Here is a 24,889-nt window from a genome sequence, read left to right as displayed (position 1 = left end):
TATTTTTTTGAGCAGTGTATAAATATATATACATATATATTTTATTTTTTCGATATGTATACTTTGACAATGTAAGTAATAATGAACTTGCCATGTCAATAAAGTCAATTGAATGAGAGAGAGAGAGAGAGAGAGAGAGAGAGAGAGAGAGAGAGAGAGAGAGAGAGAGAGAGAGAGAGAGAGAGAGAGAGAGAGAGAGAGAGAGAGAGAGAGAGAGAGAGAGAGAGAGAGAGAGAGAGAGAGAAATAGAGAGAGCGGCCTCCCCTCTTTTAGCAGTCAGTTCACGTCGGGAGGATAAATTATTCACGCCCGTGGAGACGGCCGCCACATGGTGTAATGAGAAGAACATGCATTGATACCAAATATTGCTGTTGGGAAACTATCGATCTGAAAGCTATTTGTCCAAAGTTTAGTGTGGAACCGAAGGCTGTCAGCGTGTTTTAATGTGACTGATGGACCAACCGCCAGACCCCTCCCTTCCTCACTCAGTCCCTCACTCTCCCGCCAAATCCCCTCAGTCTTGCAGAGAAAATTTATATTTATTTGTTCAAGAGGGTTGAGCAAATAAATATTAAATGCGTAAACCAGACAATGTTGCAAGACACTTCGACACCTCATCTTTAACCCCTGAGATCTCATGTTCAAGATGATCAGGGCTGGATAGAGTAGTCTGAAAACCATTCACCACTCTGATCCACACTAAACTGGACTAAACCTATAGTTGTACTGACAATATATTACACCACTTTTCACATCATTGATCTAGACATGAAATGTCTGTTCAGCCTGCTCTCTGCCTCACACACAGTGTCTCGGGCAGGGAGATCATTTTCACATTTCCTGCAGTTGTACCATCATGTGTGAATCACCCTGTGCTTAGATTGGCATGTATAAGAGGAAGTCTGGGAGTCCAGTGGGTCTATGAGGCTCTTTAGAAGGGGTTTATGGTTCTTCCATGGTCCACCTATTAGGGAAAATCGGAATAATACCGCCCAGAGCCATCACATACACATGTATGCGCACATGCACGCAAACACACAAACACACAGTAACACAAACTGATTTAACTCCCTTGCCATGGCTTTACTTCTGCTAGTGGGCAGATTTGCTGTGGACCAGGCGTCGTCATAGCTTGACTGAAAACAGAGGTCTGCAAGAACTCACAGAGAGAAAAAGGAACACTCCCATGCCCCCTTGCCTTCTAACTGCCCTCTATGTTCTCTTCATAGTGACCCCCCACATAAATCCCCTGCACCCCCTAATTCCCCTCTCGCCTGTCTCCTGCAGCAGTAATAGATGAAGATACTCCTGTTTGGGAGGGTGCAGGGGAAACCAGAGCACTACCTGTGCCTGGGCCCTCACTGGGATACGTACTGGCTGTCAGGGGGCTTCTAGCTGGAGGGAGAGGATACATCCATGAAACTACATATAGCTGTAAAAAGACACATCGCTCAGTAAAGAGTTCTGCTGGTAAACCTAGCGTAACCACTCAAACACATGTTTTGAACTAACCGGGAAGACTTTCCGGCACAGTCTACTCTAAGTCTCTACACATGACCTTATGCACTGCAATGAAGTCAGCCACAGCTGGTGTGTGTGACGGCCCAGGCAAGGAGCAGAATTTGTGCTCTCAGGTCTCAGCTCAGTCAGGAGATGCTAATGACCCTGCACTTACCGCCAGCGACACCTTTCCCCTCCCGAACCCTCCCAGCCGTCCCAGCCCCAGACAGCACTGCTATTCCTGCCTCACTATGCACTAGGCCTGCCGAACACGGCACTACAATTACAATATCAGGGATACGCAAGCAAAGGGGAGAGGGAACAAAATAAAATACTGATCCGACATGCAGTCTAGAGACTAAAACAGATGTGAACTACTAACTGTGTTAGATCATAACTGTACTAACCCAGTATGGAGCTCTGAGCGCAGACAGCCTCTAAACTCAACTCTCAAACACCATGGTAAGAAATCAATCTGTTACAGGCGAAAAAACAACCTCAAACTAAGTCACACAGACGGCCCTAACACCCACAGCTTCATGCCCCGCAATATGCATCACACACACACCCTCACACATTGGGGGCACCATAGCATCTCCACAGGTGCAGGTCTCTAATGAAACCCCAGTTGTGGCGGTATGGAGGCGTCGCTTGCTCCGACGGGATAATTACGCCACTCCCTGGCAGCTGAGTTTGGCAGATGTATGGGAGGCAGCACGCGGCGCCGAGCGCACCATAACGAGCACCGGGGAGCGGAGGTGGGATTCGGCAAGACCCCGCCATCCGCCATTAACAGGTTGGCACCGTCACAAATGAGTGTTTTTCACGAGAGCCCTGGAAGGCTGTGAAATTCCAATGAATTCTTGAGCTATGTCGCAACACAGTGTTGGGAGAGAAAGAGAGAGAGATGAAAGAAAACCAAAAGCAGGGAGGAAACGGAGAAAGACGAAGGGGAAAGAGGGGGAAAGGTTCACACCGCCATGGCGAGATTTGTCACCTCTCTCAACACAAGGAGCCCAGAGCAATGCACTCTGGGAAATTATTGAATCAGAATGCATTGATTTTCGATGGGGAGAAGAAAGCATTAGAAGACAAAAAAGCCTTGAAAAACAGTCATGGTTGAGAATTAGGGAGGAGATTGTAGGGGACCTTTTTATTATTATAGGGAGCAGAATCGAGAAAACACCATTTTACACAACTGTTTGAGAGGGAGAAGATAAGAACGGAATACTATTGCTTCAGCATTTCTCCTCTGCCCTCTCTTCCTTTCATTTCAGTCTCTTCCTGTCATTTCAGTCTCTTCCTTTCATTTCAGTCTCTTCCTGTCATTTCAGTCTCTTCCTTTCATTTCAGTCTCTTCCTGTCATTTCAGTCTCTTCCTTTCATTTCAGTCTCTTCCTTTCATTTCAGTCTCTTCCTTTCATTTCAGTCTCTTCCTGTCATTTCAGTCTCTTCCTTTCATTTCAGTCTCTTCCTTTCATTTCAGTCTCTTCCTTTCATTTCAGTCTCTTCCTGTCATTTCAGTCTCTTCCTTTCATTTCAATCTCTTCCTTTCATTTCAGTCTCTTCCTGTCATTTCAGTCTCTTCCTTTCATTTCAGTCTCTTCCTGTCATTTCAGTCTCTTCCTTTCATTTCAGTCTCTTCCTTTCATTTCAGTCTCTTCCTGTCATTTCAGTCTCTTCCTTTCATTTCAGTCTCTTCCTTTCATTTCAGTCTCTTCCTTTCATTTCAGTCTCTTCCTTTCATTTCAGTCTCTTCCTGTCATTTCAGTCTCTTCCTGTCATTTCAGTCTCTTCCTGTCATTTCAGTCTCTTCCTTTCATTTCAGTCTCTTCCTTTCATTTCAGTCTCTTCCTGTCATTTCAGTCTCTTCCTTTCATTTCAGTCTCTTCCTGTCATTTCAGTCTCTTCCTTTCATTTCAGTCTCTTCCTTTCATTTCAGTCTCTTCCTGTCATTTCAGTCTCTTCCTTTCATTTCAGTCTCTTCCTTTCATTTCAGTCTCTTCCTTTCATTTCAGTCTCTTCCTTTCATTTCAGTCTCTTCCTGTCATTTCAGTCTCTTCCTGTCATTTCAGTCTCTTCCTGTCATTTCAGTCTCTTCCTTTCATTTCAGTCTCTTCCTGTCATCATACTTTGTAATCAGGAAAACACAGCCAAGATAAACCTTGCACGCCTCACTGCTAAAACCGCTCAGTGTGTGTGTGTACAGAACATGCCTGATTGTATCCAATGTCTTCATACGCTGTGTACTACAACCAGCCTTACTACCCTGCCACTGACAGCACAGCAACATTAGATCAGTGAAATGCAGTGTGACTAGTCCATATCCACCCAGAGCTGTATTCTGTATGCATGATCCTGATTTGATCTGCTTCCATTTTCCACCACCCTCCACATCAGCAGCAGCTGCATCATTTAATGGTCATTTGTAAACGCCGTCAACAGCAATCAGTGATCACTAATCACTAATGAACCAACACTGTGTCTTATTACAGCCTGAATCGCAACTATGAATCTGTGCGCTACTCACTACACACAAAAGAATGGGTGCCTCACTCTCCCACATGCGCCCACTTCTCCCTGTCTCTCCACCCCTCTCTCTCTCTGATGCTAAACGATTTCAAGGTGACCCTGGCTGAATTGAGGCGAGTGTTTTCCTCGCACTGCTCCAGTCTGGTCCCAGTAATTAACACCAGCGCCTAATGAAGTCCAGCTGCTCACCGCGCATGCCAAAAACCGGAAGAGCCCCTGTCAGGCAGCTATCACTCTCCTCACACCCCCACCTCTCTCCTCTCTCTATCCTCCCATCCCTGTGTCTGTCCCTTATCCCTCTCTCCATCAACCCCCTGTCCTCAACCTCTCCCTGGCTTTGGAAGGTCAGCCTCCCCCTGTCAGTGGCCTAGTGGACATCTCTGCCCTCCCTCCACCTCTTCACCATCAAAATCACTGCTCATGCAGTCCTCCACCTCTTCTCCCTCACTCCCTCTCACTGCCAAATTCCCTTCATTCCCCACCGTCCAACTGATCCCTCTTCATCTCCCTCTTTCCATCTCTCCCTCTATCTTCCTGCCAACTCCCACTTCTCTCTCTCCATCTCTCCATTGCCCTAATAATCTCTTTCACACTCTTTCCATCCTCCCTGCTTCTGTCTGTTTTTACTCCAGTTAGACCAATTAAAGCATAATGTAACCACAAAGTTGCCACACCTTCTTCATTTGAATTCGGGAGTAATTATATTACACGGGGTGTAATAACATACAGTAAAATAAAAAAGTTTGTAACAAATATTTTCCCTAAAAAGTGAAACCCCAGAAAACTCATGGTAGCCTGAGTATTAAATCACATCAGGTTGCCAGCTGTACATTTTCCCTCCTGTTACATCCTGACTCCCCTCTCCTATTTAACCGTGTGATGCTCACTAAACCCTGTATCAAAGCTGCATGTGTCGGTCAGCCTGTCACCTTACTGGGAGCCACGCTTTGCATCCTGGGAGTGGGGCTTTGAACACAGAGGACGAGCACCTGCCTCTCCCACCCAGACATACACACAAACATGTGCAAACACACATACGCGTACACAAACACAGAGGCACATACGGAGAAGCTAATTGCAGGCGGGGGGCCTGTGCTGCGCCGCGCTGGGATCTCCACCCCCGGCCCTCAGCAGCTAAAAGGAAGGGGGCATTCGGGAAACTTTCCCCCAATCATCTCTAGCTGACATTCTGCTTGATCTGGAGAGAGATGAGCTGTGACATCCTCTCATGCCTCCCACCTGGAGCCCCGTTGACGTATCAGACTCAAATCACCTCTGACAGACAGGAGATGCTAATTAGCGCAGAGGAGTTAGAAACTTAGCATTTTATCTGACTTCATCAGAAAGACTGATCTAAAACCCAATCTGCACATCTTCCATTCTAAATGAACTATGAGATAGCAGGTCATTAGCCTTAACAGAGACCATTGGAGAACCCTGGAGGTCAAAGATCAACTGATTTATTCTCTGTTGATTAACTTGTCTCTATTACTCTCCTCCCCGTCCATGACTACCTCATCCCTTCCTCCATCTCTCCATCTCTCCATCTTTCCATCTCTCCTCCCTCCATCTCTCCTATGCACTCTGTCCTCTGCTGTGAGCTCACACACTCAGGTCAGTGTGATTTATTATGGTGTGTGATGCTCTGCTCCCCTGCACCCTCCCCACACCCCCCGCACCGCCTCTCACCACTGTACCCCACACCTTCCTCACCAGCTGCGACAGATGCCACTGTCACTCGAGAAAATAAATTCAGAATAGTTAACAAATTAAGCAAGGAGCTAATTGTGGCTGGCCCGTGTTTATCATGCGCAGAAAGGCAAGCGGCTTGTTTGTCTTTTAACAATTACCAGACAAAGCAGGGAGAGGAGGCAGAGAGGGGGAGGAGGGAGTTTAATTGTCCCATTCTCCCCAGCAGCTGGCTCAGCCACACCTGGGCGGGTGTGAGAGCCGGGCGGGGCGAGGGGGAGAGAAGGGCAGGTGCACCTCTGACATCACTAAAACAAGCAGAGGGCGACTTAAGGTATGAGACGCAAATACACTCTCTACTACTGTATAACACAGACATCAAGGGCTGGCATTAGTGGGTGTAGACACAAATGACATTTACCTTTGTATAAAACACACACGGAAAAATGGATTACATGTAGCCCCTCTTTTCATTTCTCATCATTATTCTCATGCACCCCCCCCCCCCCACACACACACACACACACACACTAGTGTGCCAATTTTCCATTCTGTTCCCACACGTTTTGGAGGAGCTCCCCCTGAGCAGTTCTCTTATAGATCTCCAAACAGCTTGTAATTACTTTTAATAGACAGCATAAGAAGCAAATCAAGCGCAAACGTGGAAAAATGAGCTCTCAGGGGGATCAAGCAGCACTCAGCCTTGCAAACAAACACTTCACCAACATCTGAGCAATTTCTCCTCTTGCTTTTTTTAAACTTTCAAACATGTCATTCTCAGTGTGGGTAACTAGAGGAACACAGAAGAGAGCGGCAGAGAAAGAGAGAGAGGGAGAAAGAAAGGGAGAAAGAGAGAATGACAGGAATACAATGGCCGTAAAGTAGTTACTGTTATTGGGTTAGTTGCTACCTAGATTCTGTGGGAGGCTCTCTGACTCATAAGCACTTCAGTCTGGCTGGCAGCCTACGACCATGTGCACACCTGTGTTCCTGTGCATGTGTGCATGTAAACATCGCAACAACATTACTTAATGTTGTCTGTATGATGAGGTCAGCTGACATTCTGCTAAACAATCGACTCCCCTCATATCCAATCACAATGAAGCAGTCAAGAAGGTCCTTAAAGGAGAAATATACATGTCCTCCTCTCTCCCTTCATCCTCCCCCACTCCATGATAGCCTCCCTCCTTCCATGATACCCGCCCTCCCTCCTTCCATGATACCCTCCCTCCCTCCCTTCTTCCATGATACCCTCCCTCCCTCCCTTCTTCCATGATAACCTCCCTCCCTCCCTCCCTGATACCCTCTTCCCCCTCCATCCTCCCTCCCTCACTCCCCTCTGGTGTTCTGGCTGGCTGGCTCCAGGTGGTGAGGGATATGCATGAGGGGCCTGTCATCTGTTCCCATGTTCGTAGCATCACCACAGTGTGTTACTGTGTGTTCAGTGGAGACCAGTAGACAACCAACATCCTCCAACACACCTCATTAACACTATCATGTTCTACAGTCAAGGGAAGGGCAGATATAGAGGCATATTTGAGATGGTGACTATTTGAATGAGGATCATGGATGATACAATAATTATTTAACCTTACTCATGAGCAATGGTGTAATGAGCCTGGACTGAATGCAGAGAGCGGCTTTCATCTGTCAAAAACACTGCCCTATGGCTATCAGGCTGGCACACGGTGCACACACACACTCATGCACACAGTGGAGTGAGCCATCATCCACATTATCCACATCCATGGACTCCTAAAGCTTCTTGTGTGCTGCCTCATTAAGTCTTCAGTGACACAGAGCCCACACCAGGTCTCTCTCACCAGTCTCTCTCCCTCACTCTCTCTTCACCTCACACACACACACCGACACACACACACTACTAGGAGATTGCTCAAGCACTGCCCAACTGCAGCACAGACAGATATCACTAGAGGCAGATAGCTGGGTTGTCACAGGAAGAGAACAGAGTACAGGTCTGGCCTCAGTATAAAGGGTTAGTCTCATGATGTCTGTAAAGGATAGATACTACCTTAAACATCACTCATGCATTAAGGCAAACATATGACTTAAAGTTCAAGACAGCAGGACTATAGTTGGGAGACTTGACCTGATAGTAGGAGGAGAGGAATAATAACATGACTACACTACTGTATTGTGAGATCACTTCTGGGTTAAAGGGATCAGCCGGGATGCCTTTCCGCCACTCTGCTCATCTGGGTTCATGGTCAGGGCGCTAGCTCGCTAAGTTCATTGAAATGAATAAGTGAGAATCATGAATGAGATGCATCATTAGCTGGGCTCCCCCGGGGGCACTTAGATTTAGGTGATTGGCTGTACCCTGGGCCTGGCTGAGAGGGAGAGGTTCATCATGCATACACAGCCATCATCAGGGGTGGGGGGTGAACCTTTATGTTGGTGTGCAAATAATATGAGAGGGTTGGCATTGAGAGTGGAGCTACAGCACCTCTTTACACGGTTGCAGTGCCAATTAAGCATTCTGCTATTTTTTATTTGGAGTATTGTACAATATTATCTATTGTGTGCATCATGCAGTGTCCTGCCCTGTAGCCCTATGGGCGGGTCCCCCTCCCCACTCTTTCCCAGTGCTCAACAGGCAGTGAGACAGGTCTCCATTCACACAGCTTGGTATGGAGAGAGAAGGGGGACAAACCTTGCAGCTGGGCAGGTTCTCCTACAGGCGTCCGACAGGCAAGGTGGGTGGAAAGAGAAGGCAGGGTGACAGTTAGTCAGTAGGTCCATGATTAGATGGGGGTTAGGGGGTTCATACATGGCGGGTTATGGTGGGGCAGCAGCTACCATACCATGCACCTGATACTCTCTCTTTATCCAGACCCGGACTGATGCTCATTCTTCAATATCAAACCAACTCACTCTACTCTGTCGTCACAAGACCAAGATTAAAATCACAATTCATGTCCACCAGGAAATAAATATGATGGAAATACCAATGAAGAAACTGAGTCATAAGACTAGCGTGCTCAACTGATGCGGTTGTATATCCAGACTTAGTTTAGGCCTTGCTGAGGGGAGAAACAGTCTGACTCCAGTAGATGCTTTAATAGATCTATTACACTGCTCTCTTCTACGGGTACAGTTACTGGAGTGGGGAAGAGAGAGACACCCAGGCTTGAGATGGGAGGGGGAGAGAGAGACACCCAGCCTTGAGATGGAAGGAGGGGGAGAGAGAGAGAGGTGGGAGGTGGAGCGAGAGCGAGGTGGCGAGAGAGAGAGGGCTGAATAGGGGGGAGAGAGAGTACAGCTCAATCTACTAATAAAAGCAGATGAAAGTGAGGTTAAACACAATATGCTAATTGAAATGTGTTGGCTGATTAAGGGCGATTGAGAGGAGAGTGGGCGTGCTGTGAGTTCTGGGCGCCGGTGATTAGTGAGGCATTAGTGTCTGCATGCTTTTCCTCAGGATGTGTTGGAGAGCAGAGCCGCGTGTGTCAGTGTGTGTGTGTGTGTGTGAGTGAGTGAGTGAGTGAGTGAGTGAGTGAGTGAGTGAGTGAGTGAGTGAGTGAGTGAGTGAGCGAGAGAGAGAGAGAGAGAGAGAGTGTAATGTGAGTGTAATGTTTACTCTTAATTTTTATTGTTTATTTCACTTTTGTACATTATCTACTTCACTTGCTTTGGCAATGTTAACATGTGTTAAAGCCCCTTGAATTGAAATTGAATTCAAAGAGAGAGAGAGAGAGAGAGAGAGAGAGAGAGAGAGAGAGAGAGAGAGAGAGAGAGAGAGAGAGAGAGAAGGGGTGGGGGTGAGGTAATGTGTGTGCATGTGAGGTGAAATGAGTAAGCTCCTCATTTCTCCCATCTCAGCCTGTCCTGAAGTGTGTAAGCCCACACACACTCAGAGCAGCACATGCATCCACACGCACAAAATGGTGCTTGCATATTCTGACCAAATACCAGTAGCAGTTGTACCGCACAAATATTTGTATCAGCTACCATGAGTATTTTTAGAAGAGAAAGGTTTAAAAATATAGCTGGGTATCGACAACCACAATCTGTATCTCTTTACCTTGTTTATTGCTCTAGGTTGAGTTGCTAAGGCAGTCTTTGCCTGCTTAGAATTCCCTTTTCTGTCTTTTCTCTCTCCCTCACTTCTCTCCTCTCTTTGTGTGTTGGGGTCTCTCAGGAGGACCACACTGGCATTTTTTTTTGCAGGCTTTATTGTTTTCCACTGTGCAGCTGCAAACCATGGAGGAGCCCCCTGCAGGTGTGAGTGGTAAGGCTGCCCCCCCCTCTTCCATCTGCCTCCCTTTTCTGTCCCTCCCCCCTGACTCTCCCACCCCTGTCAGCAGGGGAGGCTGACGTGCAGGGCCAGTTGCACCACTGAGCCCTGCCAAACCAGGGCTAAAATTACGCTCTGAATGCATAGAGCACTGTGATTAACACACAGGTGGGATCCCCAGCCTAGGGCCCTGGGGGGTGGCCCCACTGTGGTGCACAGCACCCCCCCCCCCCAACCTCACACCCCGCTACGGCACGGCTAGCCTATAAATAGGGAAGATGCAGAACCACTGAACTGTATCCAGTTTCTTAGAACAGTCCTTCCATCCCTATTCCCCTGTCACTATGAGGAAAACAAGATGGCGTCGACACTGCTGAGAGCTTTTGTCTCAAATGTGAAAGCTTTACCACATCATACACATCAGTGTAAGACTTATGTCATAACAAAAATAATGTGAATAAGGCATTTTACAATTTATCTCAATAGTAATTTTGTCAAGACTAATTAATAGTTAGTCTTCATGCCCACAATACCACTCCGCTGAGACACTGAAAAAGCAGCCATTGCTAATGACTCCACACACTTTTTCAAATATTAGCTTAAATTGTTCCCTACTCACCTCAGCCTTCCTAATGTATTGTCTCCTTGGTATCCAACCTGGACTCAGGGTTATATGTAACATAGTAAATTAAAATCCGTAACGCTCAAATTAGTATGATATGTTACTTTTGGTATGGTATGTATTAATTTGTGGATGTCCATCATCCATTTCGTATGATATGTTACAAATTACAATTTGTATGATATGTTATGAGTTACAATTCATACGATATGTTACGAATTGCAATTTGTTGTGGCTAATGTTATCTAGGTTGCTTAGTGACTAACGCTAACGTTAGCTAGGTGACTAAAGTTAGCTAGGCTAGAGGTTAGGGTTTAAGGGTTAGGGTTAAGGTTAGGTTAAAGGGTTAACATTAGGGGAAGGGTTAGCTAACATGCTAAGTAGTTGCAAATGAGCTAAAAAGCAGTAAGTAGTTGCTAATGAGTAAAAATGAGATTCGAACACACAACTTTTGGGTTGCTAGACGTTTGTGTTACAACCCCCCCCCCCCTTTGTTTTTGACTTAAGTAACCTTTTGTCTTATGTGGCCATATCAAACATAACATTTCCTGCTTATTTCATAGTGCCATATTTTAGTTTACGATGTTACGTCTAGTTTATGAGACCAGCCTGTGATATCCCTCCATCTGGGAAAAGGAAATGAAAATGATCTGGCCCTCTGACACTCTCTCTCCCTGGGAAATGAGAGGCTCTGGTCCACCACTCCTATTGTTCAGCATGTGGCCCTGGAAGGGGTGGACTATTATTATTGTGATTATTTCCATCTTTGCGCAGGCACGCAGACATGGGGATCAGTCACAGCCCACACGGCAGGCATGGCGCAGGGCTTTACAACACAATAGCAGAACACTGGGGTGTCTCTACAGGCAGGTTATCACCCCGGGCCAAAATGTCTTCTCTCTCTCCTCTTCTCTGTGTGTGAAATGGGATTTTGTGTGGCTGGCTGTTTAACTATGGGAGTGTGTAGACAATTATAATGGGTGGAGAGTGTACACAAATGTAGTGGTTGGTGGTTGTTAGCATGGACATGTCAATACTTATCGAAAAAGTATAAACAGATCTTGTAAAATTAATTACTTCCTTTCAAGGAACCCACCAAGTTATTTAGTCCTATTATGAAACATGGTATTAAAAAGAAAATTATATCTTACATGAATGATCAAATACACTGTTGTAGAGGATTACAGTATTAAGGAATTATTGTATTAGAATATTTATGTTGAAACGATTAAGAGGAAAAGGCACACGTTTTTAAGAACAGACAGCAGTTTCCCTCTCTCTCAGTCAGTTTCCCTCTCTCTCAGTCAGTTTCCATCTGTTCATCCCATTACAGCTGATGTAGTCTGACAGGGGTTTAAGGAGGCCATGGGTACACTACACTCTACTTTGCCCAGTGTGCAGTTAGAGCAGCTTTGGAGGACTCTATCACATTACTGGATTAGATTATACAGTTGGAAGTCTCTCTGCCTCCCTTCAAATCACCTGTCCTCCAGGACATAGTAAAACACTGGCACTGCCCTGAGGATGCTGCTGTATAATCACATTCCAGTCTAACCTCACAGTGGAGAGACGCTTGACAGGTCAATTACTTGGATACTGAGTGACAGGCTGACAGGCCAATCTGATAGGGAAGATCTTTAACAGTGGGAATGAGGCTGTAACGCAAGTAAACAGGTTTATCTATCTATCTGTGTGTGTATACTGTATGTATGTCAAGTATGTGTGTGTATCATGATAATTCTGCTAGCGTAATCACACGTGACACTGTGTGACACTGTCTGAGCAGTGTTGTTAAGCAGTTTCCTCTCCACCCAGGCACACAGCAGTGGTATGTCTACATTAAATAATCAGAGCAGTTCAATCAACAGGCAGCAGGAGAAATAAACCCACATTCCTCCAGGCCCACTGCCTCCTGGAGAACACCGCTCGCATGGCGTTTGCCTGGCGCACCACTCTGATTAATTAACACCAGGTTGGTACACCCCCTCTCTCCAGCTTGATTAAGCTCTCTTCCAGCAGAACGTGCCTGCTCCTCCACTTCTCCCAGTCTCATCGATTATCATCCGCACTCGAGCTTGGCTAGCAACACCAAAAAAAAAAACACAGCTAGAGAGGATGCATGAATAACAAGCCATCTGAGTAAATCATCAACTTCAGCTAAATACACATCAGTTTATCTAGACACACCTGTACCACTTCATCCTCCCCTAGCTGTGTTCCACTCTCACCACTGTTAAAAGGTAGAAGTATTTAGGGAGTTTGTGCATATCTTCAAAGGTAAGCAAGTGTGTGTGTGTGTGTGTGTGTGTGTGTGTGTGTGTGTGTGTGTGTGTGTGTGTGTGTGTGTGTGTGTGTGTGTGTGTGTGTGCATGTGCCTGCCCATCCACACACTCTGTGGGGTGGAAGCGTATGAGAAAAGAGGAAAAGTGACAATTGGGAAGTCAAACATAGATCCTACACACACGCGTGGAGTGGGCTCACACAGGAAGGGGCTGGGAGCAGCCAGCATTCAGCAGATGTTGGAGTGTTCAGGATGTAAACTGAATGAGATGTAGTGTCACCTTGTTAATGATCATTCCTAGACAAAGCTGTGAGGGGGAGAGCAGTGGTATGATCATACCTTCACAAACATCACTGTGGATAACAGGGCCGGATGGGTGGGTATGTGGGGTGTCTCTCTGCACATCCTCACTGTGCAAATGTGAAGAGCACAGGGAACATACAATGGGGAGGGGAAGTGTGTGTGTGTGTTTGCAAGTTAGTTTATTTCAGGTTTCTCAGTTACATCAGGGGGTTACATTGCTCTGAGAGGGGCTGAGATAGCATAAATGACAAAAGACACCCACCAAAGTGCACCCACAACACACACACCTCTACCACACACAGACCTGTGATGGCAGACGAACATCAATAACATTTATGGAAATGGAAGGTGAGTGTCAGAACACCTGCGAAGTAGCGGAGAGGAAGAAATAAAGTGGACATGATTACCACAGGTGACAAATGGTTAGACAAAAGGGCAGGCCACATCGCTGGTGCTTTATCATTAGTGATGTGGCGTACAGAAAACACACTGACTGGAGTCATCTTGTTTTAGATCCCTCTCTCCTAAACAGCCTCTCTGCCACAATGGGGATAAAGACAGTATCCATCACCTTACAAACTGTGAACAATGGATTAGAATGAAGAATGTGTTCACTGTTGCTACTCTTCTAGTCAACAAACTGATTTAAAATATAAAAATGGTGCAAAAGGCAAAATCCCTACATGTTTTAGGAGGTTGGAAATGCATTGATGGTCCAATGCAGCTGTTTTTATCTCAATATCAAATAATTTCTGGGTAACAATTAAGTACCTTACTGTGATTGTTTTCAATTAAAATAGTAAAAAAATATATAAAAAAATAGCTTCTTAGCAAAACTCTTGCTTGAGAAATTGCTCTTTGCTAAGACTGTCTGGTAGCGGTCTAAGTGGGGAGGGGAAAACTGAAAACTTGTTATTGGCAGAGAGATTAGGAACTCTTTCTTATTGGTCTATTAACTAATTGTCTAATTGTCTATTAACTAATGTCTCAAGGCAGACCAAAACTCCATCCTACCACAACAGGCTGACATTTCAGGCAGTCTTTTCAAACAGCTCTTACACTAAAGGGGCATTATCATAATTTTCACAATGTTGCAGTATTATTCCAACCTCAGAGTGGAAATATATATAAAACATAGCTCAGAGTGGAAATATATATAAAACACAGCAAAATCACTTTTTTTACTTCACTGGGGCTTTAAACGCGTGAGAACTAATACTTGTGCATTCTGAAGGGTTTCTATAAGGAGAAATGTGGAGAGTAAATATCAAAGCTCAGGGATAACCTCAGCAGTCATATATCAAACCTGACAGATAGTGTAGCTTTTAATGATTGTTTCGTAATCTGCCCAAGAGAGTAGCGACAGGGAGAGCAGAAAACCCTCCTCCTCTGTGATCTCTTCAATTTTCTCACCAAAGACGCCTCACCAGATAAAGGTTAAGACACTGCTCTTTTTCAATGCTGAAAAGACGTCATCCATCTTTGAAGAGGGGTTAGAAAGAAATAATAAAATAACAGTACTTAAAATAATCTTCCTCAATTCCATAATTAATCTCCTCCAGCTTTTCTAACAATTATGATGTTAATTAACCCAAAATTCCCTCCATGGCGGCTGAGAGAGAGAGCCAAGCATTTAAAAGCGCTCCCCCTGCCCCTCTTCCAGTCGCCCCATCACCCCATCACGGTACAGTCTTTTAGGGGGAGAGAACTCTGAAAGGAGAGGATTTTTAGGGTGGAGGGGTGGTGGAGATGGAGATGAGAGAGAGCATGGGAACATGGATGGGTCTTCAACCCTCATCAGAGAGCGGAGAGAAAATTAACACAGGGTGAGGCTGGGGAAGGAGGAACGGAGGAAATTAAGTCAACAGTGGAAGTGAGAGAAAAAGAAAGAAAGAAAACTGGGCTGGTGAATGAATCCAATGGAGAATGTCTCTGTTCCCAGCCAGACTCTGGGCTGGTGCAGGCAGTAGGCCTGTATACTATAGCTGTGGTTCTGTTCTGTACCAGCCCTCTCTCTCAAGACACAACTACTGCAGGACTCAGGAGGACCCACGCACTGAAAATACATCAACCGGCACAACTCTGGTATCAGCTGTCAGGCCTGGAGAAGGCTGGGGAGTCGCTGCGGCTCCCAGCGTTCTGCCGTTTGTTCTCCCAAATTACTCACAGGCCAAGTTCGTTAATCTACACTATAGTATGCTGCTGCAGCAATTATTACTTCACAGAATAACAACACAGAGGAAGCCCGTAAAAAACTACAGAGGAACTTTTCAGTTAAACGCACATCCCAGCAAACCGGGAACATTCTCAGAACATTAGCTAAGATTCCCATTAAATTCTAGTTAATGTTTTATCTAACATTAGGATGATAATATCCTTAGAATGTTTTGATTAAAAAATATATACTTTGTTTCATGAAATATCCTTAGAATGTTCTCCTAACATTCACTAAATGTTGTGCACAACATCTGTAGCAACCACCACAGAATATTCCCCAAAAGTTCTCATTAGGTTTCCAGGTAATGTAATAATCAGTAATGTTACCAGTAATGTTTTCCTAGCAAACCAAAATTGGTTCTGTGAAAGTTCCCAGAACATTCGTTAGGTTGCGGCAAATGTTCTCATAACACAAAAACTGTCCAGTCATGCTGATGATTATACAATGTTTGTATAAAACGTTCCCCTCATGTTACAAGAATGTTCCCAGAACACATTTAGTCTGTTCTTTAAAAAGTTTCTCAGAATGTTTCATTAGGTTGTGGGAACAGTGTGGGGACATTACAAAAGATATGTTCCCAAAACACAAAGAACTGTCCAGTTGTGAGGATGATTCTTCAATGTTTCTTTTAGGGTGCAAAAAACATTCACCTGATGTTACAAGAACATTCCCAGCACATATTGTGTCTGTTCTTTAAAGGCTCCCAGAATGCTTCTTTATGTTGTGGGAACATTGTGGGCCTATGACAAGAGATAGGTTCCCCAAAAACATTCACCTGATGTTACAAGAACATTCCCAGCACATATTGTGTCTGTTCTTTAAAGGCTCCCAGAATGCTTCTTTATGTTGTGGGAACATTGTGGGCCTATGACAAGAGATAGGTTCCCAAAAAACATTCACCTGATGTTACAAGAACATTCCCAGCACATATTGTGTCTGTTCTTTAAAGGCTCCCAGAATGCTTCTTTATGTTGTGGGAACATTGTGGGCCTATGACAAGAGATAGGCTCCCAAAAAACATTCACCTGATGTTACAAGAACATTCCCAGCACATATTGTGTCTGTTCTTTAAAGGCTCCCAGAATGCTTCTTTATGTTGTGGGAACATTGTGGGCCTATGACAAGAGATAGGCTCCCAAAAAACATTCACCTGATGTTACAAGAACATTCCCAGCACATATTGTGTCTGTTCTTTAAAGGCTCCCAGAATGCTTCTTTATGTTGTGGGAACATTGTGGGCCTATGACAAGAGATAGGTTCCCAAAAAATTTAAAACTGTCCAGTTGTGCTGACATTCAGTTAATGCTTGTATCTGGGTGCAAAAAACATTCCTTTGATGTTGCAAGAATGTCGACAGAACCCCCTTTCTGAGTTCTTTAAAGGTTCCCAGAACATTTAATTCAGTTGTGGGAACAGTGTGGATACATTACAAGATACAAGAGATAGGTTTCCAAAACACAAAATATGCTCAGTGGTGATGACATTCATACAATGTTTAAGTTAGGTTGCACAGGACATTCCCTTAATGATATTCACGAAGGTTGCACAAAACATTCCCACAATGTTGCATAATGTTAAATAACTTCCAAATAAGTCAGTTTTTATGACATTCATAGCATATTAGTTTTAGATTTAACATAAAATAAAATACAGTGTTATATGTACAACAGCATGTGAAGAGGATGGGGACATTTTAATAACTCAGAAAGTGTTTTATGTCCTGATTGACCATATTAGACTGAAGAAAATACCTCAGTACTACAGCTATCCCTTGGTGGCACAATGGGTTAATGATCTGACTGCAAAGCTGAAGATTGCAGGTTCAATCCCACATACTCTTGGTAAAATAAAAAATACATTAATTTGAGGCTCAGGTGTAATCTACTAAGAGAGCATGTCTTCATTTTGTCCAGATTTATGAATCCAGTCAGAAATGCAGAATTTAGACCAACTATAAAAAATAAAATGGTGTAAAAATGGATTGTTGATCTTTTAAAAACGCAGACAATATAATTCCTACTTTGAGACCCTTGATATGTGCCCCCCTCTTATTTGCAATGATCTGAAAAGATCCTGTATCAGCACTCATAGTCTTGGATACGTTGTAAATATGGGCCTAGAAGTATGCAGCATATAAAGAGGATGGGGGAAGTGATGGTGAAAAATCCAGTTCCTCTATTTCCCTGTGTTAGTTATGTATATGAAGGCTAAAAAGGATAAGGAAAGGGGATACCTAGTCATTCTTCCGCATTTAACCCAACCCAGCGTGGAATTCCTGATTACATTTTTTAAATTTTATTTAACCTTTATTTAACCGATTGACCATACCGACATTGCTATATACTGAAACAAGTACATGTAAGAGAGCTGGAGGCACAGAGGATAAAAGACCTGGCTTGGGAACCAAACTCCACATGTGCAGACTGTCAACATATGAAGTGTAAAAAATATGGATGTGTGTGTATGATTAAATGCTGTTTGAATGTCCTATGAATTAAATTAAAATGGCACGTGGCTATACTGTACCATCTTCAAATGCAAATTGCTATTAAATCTGGTGAGAAACATAATGGGGATGTACTCCAATCTGCATTATTATGCTTTATGGAGCTATACATTCTAATGCTGAGAATGTTGTGGTAATATTAGGTCAATCTTAAATATAACATTTTCTAAATGTTCTTAAAATGTTCTGAGGACCTCCAAGACAAGGTCAAATGTATATTACGTGAACATCATTGGAATAATGTGTTAAACCTAAAACAAATATGCTATGAACGTCATACAAACAGACTAATTTGGAAATTGTGGAACATTGTGGGAATGTTCTGTGCAACCTATGTAAATATCAAAAGAACAACTCCAATAACTTAATTAAATGTTCTGGGAACCTTTAAAGAATTTAGACTAGGTGTTGTGTCAACATTCTTACAACATTTTAGGAATTTCCTGTGGAACCTAACAAAAACATTATCTAAATGTCAGCACAACTGGGCAGTTTTAATGTTTTGGGAATCTGTCTATTATCATAGCACATTTTCCACAACCTAATACATTTTCTTACAGGAACAATTAGGGTAAGTGCCTTGCTCAGATAGATTTTTCGCCTAGTCGGCTCAGGGATTTGAACCAGCAACCTTTTAATTACTGACCGAACGCCCTTAACCGCTAGGCTACCTGCCACCCAATCAGACCTGCAACTGCGGCCTCAGCTGCGCAGTCAAGTGTTAAACAATGGAACAGCTGTCGAGAGCGGCGGCAGCTTCAGAAATAGAGCTGTTCATTTCACCGGTCTGTCTCACACCTGTGTGCTGTGCAGACCGGGGAGAGAGAGGGCGAGGGCTAGGCCAAACAGAAGGCTGTGCAGCCAGAGAGGAAACCCAAAGAAGAGACGGGCACAAAGATAAACACACACACAGGAAATAATGAAGCTGACTCACCGATCATGTGATTGGCGACGTGGATCTGGATCTCTCGCTCTGTCTCGAAGGTCATTTGGCATTTGATGCACTGGTACGTCTTCTTCTGCAATGCAACAGACAGGTAGACAATAATTTTAGAGAGGTTATCAAATTACTTTTTCATTCACAGCCGGCGCGTGCACACACACACGCGCTCTCCTGATACAAAAAGAATGTACTGGTGGGGAGAGGGGGGGTTTTGAGGTTTCTCCTTGCTGTTGCATTGAGCTGAAACAAAGGCACAGGTAAAGATTGAGCGTCCCTGGGACCTCACTGTCAATATCTAGTAGAGCGAACAGGCCGTACAAAGCCTCAGCTGGGCTGAGCTGCAGGGACCACTAGGGCCCACTGAATTCACTAGAGCCATGAATTCACACATCTAACTGAGCACGACTTCTTACTGACACGCTACCCACTGGGAACAGACACACTGCTAGAAAATACTGCTAAAATATTAGGGATTTTAAAAAGTGGGAACAACATTTCAGATCACTCAAAAAGCATTAGGAATGACTGAATAATATGAATTCGCTTTGAAGTTTTAATCAATTCACTAGATGTTTCTAAATGCAGGGCCATTTAACTTTTTGTTGAATTGGTAATGTGTTCTATTTATTTTATACCGCAGAGGACAATGTTGGGTATTCACTATGTGATTGATTTATCAATTACTAAATTAAACCTCAGTTACCTTAACCTTAGAATTTTCACATATTGTATGTGGCTCTTAATATAAATCAGTATGCTGAGCCATAGTGGAGAATATGGTGAGAGTGTTATTACTTTAGGGACAGGCGAGGCATCCGTCACCTTCTTGGCCCCACTGGTCTCCGGGCTCATCTCGGGGTGGTCCACCTGAACGTGGCTCTCCAGGTCCTCCAGGGTCTCAAACTTCACAGCACACTCGGGGCATCGCAGCCCCGGCGCAACCTTCTCTCCCCCGGCCTCCTGGGGCGTGGTGCCCCCGCTGGGAGACTGGCCGTTGGTAGCCCGGCTCATACAGCCAGCACACAGCCCATAGGGCAGCCCGTTCACATCCAGCTTCACCAGCTCCTGCTTGTTCTTGAACTCCTTGAGGCACAGGGCACACTTGTAGTGCTTGTGTTGCTGCAGCTGGCCGTTGGGGGAGGAGGAGGCCGATCCACCCCCGCCCCCACTGCCCCCACCGGACGAGAGCTTCTGCATGTGGAAGGTACCGTGGATCTTGAGCTCCAGGGTGGAGGTGACCGTCTGCATGCACACCACACAGCGGAAGCCCGTCAGAGAGTTCCTCAAGTCTGGGTGCATCTGGCAGTGCTCTATGAAGTCTTCCTCGCTCTGCAGGGGCATCTTACAGATGCGGCAGGTGCCCGTGTCCAGGCTTTTGCTGTGGGTGACCTTGTGTTCGGTGAGTGTGAGCAGGGAGGGGAAGCGCTCTCCACAGATGGGGCACATGTAGTGCTTGGCTGGGCCACGATGGGTCTGGGCGTGCTCCCTCAGGCCATTCTCTGAAAAAAAGGTCCGTGAGCACACGTTGCACTTGTGGTTGCCCTTGATGAAGTCGGCCTTCTTCTTGCGGGTGCCTGCGTCGTCGTCCCCGGGCTGGATGTTGTGGTCCCTCAGCCGGTGGTTCTGCAGAAGACTCTCCATGGTGTAGGCCGCCCCACAGATGTCACAGGCGTACATGGGCTCTGAATTGTCCAGCTCTTCCTCGCCTCCGCTGACCTCGTGGCTGTTGGCTACGTCCTGGCTGGCATTCTTCAGCAGCATGCTCTGCAGGTCAGCCTGCTCCGTGGTCACTGTCGATCTTTCACCTCCTCCCCCACGCTTGGAGCTCTGGGTCACCCCGTTGGGTGTACCATTCTGGCTGCCCCCATTCCCAGTGCCATTGCCCCCATCGAAGACACAGTGCTTCTCCCTCAGATGCCTCTCCAGCAGCACAATAGCATGGAAGGCCTTGCCACAGAAGCGGCAGTTGAACTTCTTACTGTGGGTGGTGATGTGGCACTGCAGTTCCACCTCTGTGCCGAATGTCTCCCCACAGAATATGCACTTGCGGGCCTTGCCGGCGACCGCAGGGCCGGTGGGGTGTCCCAGGTGGCTGTGCTTGACATGCAGCTGGAGGTCACTCTCCTTCCGGAAGTCCCAGGCGCAGGCCGTGCAGCGGAACATCTTCTTCTCATTGCTGTGCTTGACAGCCAGGTGGACCTGGATGGACACCTTGGAGTCAAACACCTCCTGGCACAGCGTACAGTGGTACAGCACAAAGGTGTGCATGTCCAGCAGGTGCTTCTGCAGGTCGTCTACAGAGGAGAACTGCTTATCACAACTCTCACACACGTACTGTGTGGACGTGGTGGTGTAGTGGACTGTCAGGTGCTGCAGCAGAGACTCCTGGGAGTCGAAGTCCTCTTTGTTGCACTGCGGGCAGGACTGCCTCCTCAGCAGCATCTCCAGGTGGGACTTGAGATGGGCTTGGAAGCTCTCGAAGCTGCTAAAGTGTAGGTCACACTGGTTGCAGGGGTAGTCTCCATTGGACCCTGCCAGGGTAGAGTCCACAGTCAGCCTATGGCGTTTGGGGGAGGAGATTTCCACATCAGACGAGGCAGGGCTAAGGTCAGCCACCTTGGCTTGCCGCTTGTTATTGGCCAGTGGGATGTTCTTGTGGTTCTCCTTGATGTGCTTGGTGAGCTTGAGCAGGGAGCCAAAGATGGGTGAGTTGGTGCAGTATGGACAGGAGTAGACCTCCATGAAGGACTGGGAGGGCTGCAGGATGGGGGACTCCATCTTGGGAACCCCTCCTCCGCTGCAGTGGGTTTGCTGGATGTGCTCTGTGAGAGAGGACTCTGTGAGGAAACCCATGGAGCACTGGTTGCAGAAGAAGGCATGGTTGCCCTCCAGGGTGGTGGAGCCTGCAACCATTCCTCCAGGCAGGCAGTGGGACATGCGGATGTGCTCTTGCAGGGTGTTGATGTCTGCAAACATGTCTGGGCAGTAGTTGCAGTGGAAGGCCGACACGTTGGTGAACTGGAGCAGGGGGAAGGCCGCTGCAGCGCCCCCGCTGCTTCGGTGGGCTTTGCGGACGTGCTCGTTGAGGTTGTAGAGCGTGGGCAGGGTGTCCAGACACAGCTGGCAGGTGTGGTTCTGCTGGGGCTTGTCTGCATGGATTGTCTTCAGATGGATCTCCAGCACGGCCAGGCTGTTGAAGTCTCTCTTGGAGCAGTAGGGGCAGCTGTAGGTCACCTTGGCCATCCAGTGACCCCCATCGTCGTGGTCAGAGTTGGGGGCCAGCTTGCGGCGGCTCTGGGTGGGCTTCAGGGTGGAGTCAGGGGTGGAACCCCTCTCCAGAGAGGCACTGGAGTCTGGGGTGGCGCTGCTCATGGATGCCACGCTGCCCAGCACTGGGTCAGGGCTGGCACTGTGGTTACTGGAGTCGGGCTGCCGGTGGCTGTCCAGGTGGCAATAGACGTCCTCGACAGAGGGGAACTGCTCCGAGCACACAGGGCACTTGTGTTTACGGTTGGCGTGGGACCTTTCGATGTGGGAGAGCAGCGGGCCCTCGTCGCTGAAGATCTCAGGGCAGTGGATGCACTGCAGGTCAACGCGATCAGACAGCTGGGGGTGGCGGGTCACTACGTGCTTCTCCAGCTCGTCTGTCTGGCTGAATGTCTCCTCACAGTAGTCACACATGTATGGGTCCTGGTCCATCTCCCCTCCACTGCCTGCATTGCTGCCACGCTTCCCCCCTTCCTTTTCAGCACGCAGGGCAAGGTGCTCCTTGTTCTTCCTGTGAGCCTGCATGTGACTCTGTAGAGACGATGTGGAGGAGAAGCCTCTCTTGCACACGCTGCACTTAAAGGGCTTGCTAGAGCTGTGGGTCTTCAGGTGGATCTTGAGATGGTCGCTGCGGGAGAAAGCCGCCTCACACTCCTGGCAGCTGTACTTCTTGTCTCCGGTGTGGAGCTTGACGTGGCGGTCGCGGCTGCGCTTGTGCTTGAACAGGCGGCTGCAGAAGGTGCACTTGAAGGGCAGCTTGTCGCTGTGGATCTGCTCGTGGCGCTTCAGGTAGCTGAGGCGGCTGAAGGACTTGTCGCAGAACTGGCAGGGGTAGGGCAGCCCCGCGCCCCCTTCTTCCTCCCCTGTGCCCATGCCCAGATCACAGCAGCCATCCCCCAGCATCTGTGACGGCGATGCCACGTCTTTGCTGGAGGGAGAGGACGCTACCCAGGAGAGCCCAGGGTCATCATCACCATCTGCAATGCAAAACACAGACAGAATTCAAATGTTAGAGAGGACAAGAAAAACAAATCTAAATAGAAGCTAAGAATTAAAGACATGTATTCCCACAGGATTGAAGAAATAAGGACAAAGTGTATTTTCTCTCTCTTTATAATCCCTTAGAAAACACCCCCCACTCCCCTCTAGAATTACATCTGCCTCATCATATTTTCATTATAGGGACCAGATTGAAATTCCAAAAACCTATTAGAAGACACTCAAATAATGAGGATATTCTTATATGACAACGTGAATGAAATAAAACATGGGATTACGCATGCGTTTCTCCAGTTCAGTTCAGACAAAAGTCTATTAATGCATACATAATATAAATACACACAAAGCAGATCATATATTCATTCTGCCCTGCTTTGTGCATTCTGAGGGGGCCTGACAGCCCACACGTCATCCATTTAGCATCTAAACTAGAGTGGAGAAGAAGAGAGGAGAGGAGAGGAGGGGATGGGAGAGGAGAAATCCTCATGACTTATTGAGCAGGAATGCTGCGAGCCTGGATCCCACGGTGGCTCAGACAAACCCAGAATTCTCCAGCTCAGCCTGTTTGTTTGCTTTATTTGACTGCATTTTACACTTTGCTCTAAATGGATGAATAGAGAAGCCTCTGGTATTCCTCATCACACACAACCAAATGTTTACAATAAGTACACAGCCTCCCCCTTTCCCCTATCCACACATATTTCATCTTATAAAACCCTCCTTTGTAAACGAGTCTGTAGCTGGATGGCAGGTGACTCAATCTCATTTGTATTTTGGCATGACCACTCTCAAATAAATGACTGTCTTCTCAATGTAATTATGTAACAAAACAAAAGGCATAACGTTGCTGCAATGAATATTTAAATATTGACAACAACAAAACATTCTGAGAGAGAATAGCCTAACCTTGAAAGCACTTGGTATAGACTTCTCCCTGTAAGCAACTGTGAGAATGTCCCCCTCCCACCACCCCTCCTACAGTATCTGTTATACAAAGGTGTGCACAGCATATTTGGTGGAAAATAAATTCATGTGATGAATCGATGCACTTGAAAATGTAGGTGGTGTGCGGAGCAAATAAAACTCCACAGGGGTTTGTGGGTAAGATTTTTATAAAAACATGAATTATGAATTTAGCTTGGAGCAAGGAAAGAATCCTCCGCTGTAAAAGACTATAAAATAGAGATATCACATGGACCATCAAGGCAAAAGGAGAGAGATGCCATCCAGCAGCCAATATCAGGAGAGAAGAATATTACAGGATTGGAAAATTACAAATTAAGAAATGAGCATGAATGAGAAGAAAGAGAAAGGACAGAGATAGTGAATCAAAATATTTTAAGAGGATTTGTTCAGGAGACACTAACAATTACTGAAATTGGTTTATTTCTTTCCTACATCCCATACCAGGAGCACACTGCTTTGTTGAGTACCTACATCTAAACACAAATGTTATTTTTGAGCCCCGAAGTGTAGTAACTGGAATTGCTTGAATAGAGATCCAAGTACCGCCGCCTGCATTGTGTGTGTGATGTATTTATATGTGCGTGTCGGAGTGATGGAAGGGGGAACAACTATTTTTCTCCGATTACAGTTAAGGCCTGTACACCGCTGTCTCCACAGCTGGTGTGTCTGGACAAGCCCCTCCCTACTGTAGCCATTCCCCCCAGTCCTTCTCTAATGTCTTTGTGTCCGTGTCAGAATAAGAGTCATCCTGTCACAAGTTAAACCCTGGCAACACAGGAGAGAGAGAAGCCCTCGGCGGCCCCAA

At 46.1% G+C, this 24,889-nt stretch overlaps 1 protein-coding gene across 4 annotated transcripts in view; it reads right to left on the bottom strand.

The window, feature by feature from the left end:
• The window catches only part of LOC139539848 (zinc finger protein 423), a 161,103-nt gene that overhangs the window by 61,003 nt on the left and 75,211 nt on the right, over positions 1–24,889 (bottom strand). The window contains exons 4-6 of one of the 4 annotated variants that reach the window (XM_071343187.1): positions 19,675–23,096; positions 18,844–18,928; positions 8,396–8,416 (exon numbers count right to left, since the gene is read on the bottom strand). In XM_071343187.1, coding sequence (XP_071199288.1) covers positions 8,396–8,416; positions 18,844–18,928; positions 19,675–23,096 — 3,528 coding nt within the window. Of the gene's footprint in view, positions 1–8,395; positions 8,417–18,843; positions 18,929–19,647; positions 23,097–24,889 lie in introns of all 4 variants that reach the window. The other 3 variants (XM_071343185.1, XM_071343188.1, XM_071343186.1) reach the window with 3 other exon arrangements.

The sequence above is a fragment of the Salvelinus alpinus genome, chromosome 15, assembly GCF_045679555.1.
Source record: "Salvelinus alpinus chromosome 15, SLU_Salpinus.1, whole genome shotgun sequence".
Taxonomy (NCBI): Eukaryota; Metazoa; Chordata; class Actinopteri; order Salmoniformes; family Salmonidae; genus Salvelinus; species Salvelinus alpinus.
Note: the sequence above shows the minus strand (reverse complement) of the source record. Positions and strands in the feature narration are given on the sequence as shown.